This window comes from Gossypium hirsutum, chromosome A02 (genome assembly GCF_007990345.1).
Source record: "Gossypium hirsutum isolate 1008001.06 chromosome A02, Gossypium_hirsutum_v2.1, whole genome shotgun sequence".
In the NCBI taxonomy this organism is placed as follows: domain Eukaryota; kingdom Viridiplantae; phylum Streptophyta; class Magnoliopsida; order Malvales; family Malvaceae; genus Gossypium; species Gossypium hirsutum.
In genome coordinates, this window is record NC_053425.1 from 27,015,010 (window position 1) to 27,019,151 (window position 4,142).

Genomic DNA, 4,142 nt, shown 5'->3' on the forward strand with positions numbered 1-4,142 from the left:
TATATTTACTTAATAATATTTGATTTATTCTAAATATTTATAATGTTTAATTATAATTGTTTAATTCAATAATGTTATGTTGCATTCCTTTTTATTATATATTTCGTTTCTAACTTTTTAATTGATTTTTTAGGAGAAACTAAAGGATAAGAAGGCGGAATATGAAGCGGCTACTTCGACTGATAGTTCTGTTAATCTTGAGAACATTGATAACAGAATTATCACTGAAGTTTTGGGTCCTGAAAGGTACGGTCGGGTTTGATTTCAAGGATCTGGTGTTACCCCGACCCAATATTTTGGATCCGGCTCCCAACAATACATGCCTTCCGGAAGTCAAGCTAAAGCTGAAGTTCAGAGGTTAAGAGATCAGATAGCTCAGATGCAAGCGAACACAGTTGAGCAAATTGCCGAGGTTCAACGAAAATATGAAGAACTCCAGCAACAACTTAGAGCGGAGGCAGCAGAGAGGGAGGCAGCGGCAGCAGTGAGGGAGGCAGCGGCAGTAGCGAGGGAGGCAGAGCATAGGAAAAAGTACGATGACCTCCAGCTACAGCTTCAGCAGATGATGCAGATGTTTCAACAGTCGCAAAAGCCGCCATCTTAGACATTAGTTTTCTCGTTGTAAGAATATTTTTAACTTTGTCACGTTTAACATTATTCTAAGAATATTTTAAATCATACTTTATTAATGACATCATATATCTTTCGTTAATTTTGAAGTATTATTTAGAATTAATATTTTTGGTTGTTTTTTTTATGCTAAATTTGGTATTTTGGCTGCATTTTATGCTATGTTTGTTGTATTTGGTTGGATTTTAATGCAGGAAGGGCTGAATATTGGTGGAAAAAATGTATTGCAAATCTGCCAAAATTAGCGGCGTTTGTGGGAAAAACGCCGCTAAAGGCTATGACTTTTAGCGGCGCTTTTTCTTCAAACGCCGCTAAAGGCCACGACTTCTAGCGGCGTTTTCTCTTCAAACGCCGCTAAAAGCCACGACTTCTAGCGGCGCTTTTTACTCAAACGCCGCTAAAAATAAAAAGCCGTTAAAGGCCACGACTTTTAGCGGCACTTTTTATTCAAACGCCGCTAAAGGCCACGACTTTTAGCGGCGCTTTTTCTTCAAACGCCGCTAAAGGCCATGACTTTTAGCGGCGCTTTTTTTCAAACGCCGCTAAAGGCCATAACTTTTAGCGGCGCTTTTTTTTAATAAACGCCACAAGTTTTTGCGCCGTTTTCAAAAGCGCCCGCAAAAAGTTTTAGTGGCGCTTACAAGCGCCGCTAAAGGCTAAAAAACGCCGCTAAAAATCTGTTTTGCTGTAGTGCTTCTTTTTGAACTAAAATAATCACCGATGAGTGGCAGCTAATAGTGGTGACTATTGACACTAAAATCTGGAATTTAAACTTAAAGTAATTCTACAATCGATGAGATTTGAATCTTGGACATCAAAATCTTCAAAATTTCAAATATGCATATAAAATAATTATTGTTTATTTTTAGATAATTTTTATAATATAATATAATATAAATAGTGACTTTTTTAAAGAAAGTATGGAGTTTGTTTAGATAGTAAATTTTTATAGAGAGTATGGATTTTATTGAGTCAACTCTATTTTCTTTGAAAGCAAATATGATTTTATTCTTTAGTTTTAACTTTTTTATCATGTTTTAGTGTAAATGTGAGATTTGGTAATATAAGAGTGTCACCAAGTCTACTAGGAATCATTTTTGAAGGTCTTTTTCTTGATTGATCAGTGTTTATTGTTAAGTTGATTTGATGATTGCAGGACTAAAATATAAAATTTCAGCGATTTAATAAAATTAATTTATTTTTAAATTATTTTATAAATATAATATTTATGCATCGATTTATAATAATCTATTTATGGTTTGTAGTATTGTGATGTATTCACCATCACTTGAATTAATAATAGTATTTTATAAGAGCTGAATCGTGGGAGTTCCAACTTCTAAAATGAAAAGAGAATGCAATTGTGGAAGTTCATTTGGATTTTCCAACTTGCAATAATGCCTAGGCCAAAATAGAAAAAGAAGAAACATATGAGCACAGCAGAATTTAATAATTTTTCTTAATTTGGTAAATCAACTTCGATTCTATTAAAAATTTTAATTTCTTTTAGCTGATAATGTAGCATAATTTTAGACTGTTATGGCTTAATGAAATGATTAAATTTGAAAAAAAAAGTTATTTAATTTTAAAATTACCGCAAATAAAAAAATTCAAGGATCAAGCTGCTAAATTTAAAGGTTAAATATTGTTTAATATTGGTAAAAGAAATATAGAAATAATTTATCAGTCGGATGGGTAGTCAGACTATAAGTATGTGAATCTATCGTTTCAACCATTACAAGATTAAAAATAATTCAAAAATAATAAAAATACAAACATTCATTTTATAAATTATAAAATTAAATATTCAAATGATTTTTTAAACAATTTCATGCCTATTGATTGAATCGGCGAAGTTACCGTTTTCCACTTTAATCTAATTCCAACAAACATGTGATTGATGTCTCAAAACGTTTTATGTATATTAATATTTATTTATGCTATCTTTTAATTAATTTTTAATGTCATATTTTAATTAATTATTCTTATTTTCAGATTAAACATAATTTGTCCAGATTAATTAATTTGTTTTGAAATGAGATTGGATTAAGCTGAATATCCTAAAATTAATTTCATCGTAATATTATTGGGTTATAAAAGTACAAGAATGTTGGGTAAGACGGCGACGAGGAGCAGCACACAAATTCATAAACGAAATTAACAACAGTTTAAAGAAAGAAATTGTGTAAAGAAGGGGATGGGATCCGATCCGATCCGATCAGGAGGTGCGGACGACAACGCTCTGCATCATGTGCTTGAACTCGAAGAAATCCACACGCCCATCATGATTTTGGTCAACGCAGCATATCATCTTCTCCACTCTGTCAATCTCTCTTCCTTCTGGCAATCCCAGTTTCCCCAACACCGCCTGCAACTCCTCCGCCGATATATAACCATCACCGTCCTCATCGAACACTTTAAACGCCTCCGTCAAATCTGATTCTGATTCATCCTCTTCTGCAACCTCCTCCTCCTCCTCCATCTCCAACCCGAACAACCTTTGGTCCAATGACTCATGCAAAGCAACAAACCCGTCGTACGTGAGGCCGATGTTACCCGACTTTATGAACGACCTGATGGTTGAATCTAGGTCTGAAACATCGGTTTCAAGGCCTAGACGAGTAAGGGCCTGATGGATCTCTTGGACAGTGATAAGGCCATCGCGGTTCTTGTCAAAGATATCAAATACGCGTCGCAGACGGAGTGAGTTTAGACTGGAGCAGCGTAGACGAAATGACGAAGACGAGGGCCTTCTATTCAGGCTGCGTTTGCATTCAGAATCTGCTGCTGCTGCCATTTACGGTCTGCTTTATCTACGTTGGGGGTTTGTTATTAATTGCAACAGCTTACCAAGAGGGAAAGGAGGTGTGTGTTGGGGTTGAGAATGGCTACTTTTATATGTTCTCCTATTTCAACATTTAAGGTTGCTACCATATATATATAAATACATATATGTTAGCCGTCCTGTCCAGCAAGCCTCTTAACACCTTTTCTTGGGGCATTCATTTCTACACGTATTCCCATGTCTCTTTAGGGAAAATTGCTATAGAAGTCCCAGTACTAGGATTAAATTATATTTTACCTTCTCTATTCAAAAAATAGATAAATTAGTCTGTGTACAATAGATTAACAAGCAAATTGAACATTTTCTATTAAATATTTTATCTATTTACATTGTTAAAAATTATCATGGTTGATAGAATAATCAAAAAGAGACACGTGGCATGCCACATATACTTCATGTTAACGTATAAAGACTAATTTTTAACAATAATAATGGATAAAATTTTTCATAGAAGGACCGATTTGTTTTTTATCTAATGTACAATGACTAATGTACCTATTTTCTGAGTAAATGGGGCAAAATATAATTTGACTCTTGATATATGGGCCTCCAGGTACTTTCATAGTCTCTTTAGCTATTCTAGAAAATAAGTCATATAAGTTAGGGTAAACTACTTAGTTGGTCACTCAATTTTTAGGGCACTTTCATTTTGGTCACTCAAAATGAA

General features: G+C 34.1%; 1 protein-coding gene across 1 annotated transcript; it reads right to left on the minus strand.

Moving 5' to 3' along the window:
• Positions 1–2,688: 2,688 nt before the first annotated feature.
• Positions 2,689–3,578, minus strand: LOC107951355 (probable calcium-binding protein CML43). Its single transcript, XM_016886372.2, has one exon. It carries the CDS (start codon positions 3,425–3,427, stop codon positions 2,849–2,851), a length of 579 nt encoding a protein of 192 aa, XP_016741861.1. The 5' UTR covers positions 3,428–3,578; the 3' UTR covers positions 2,689–2,848.
• Positions 3,579–4,142: the final 564 nt, after the last annotated feature.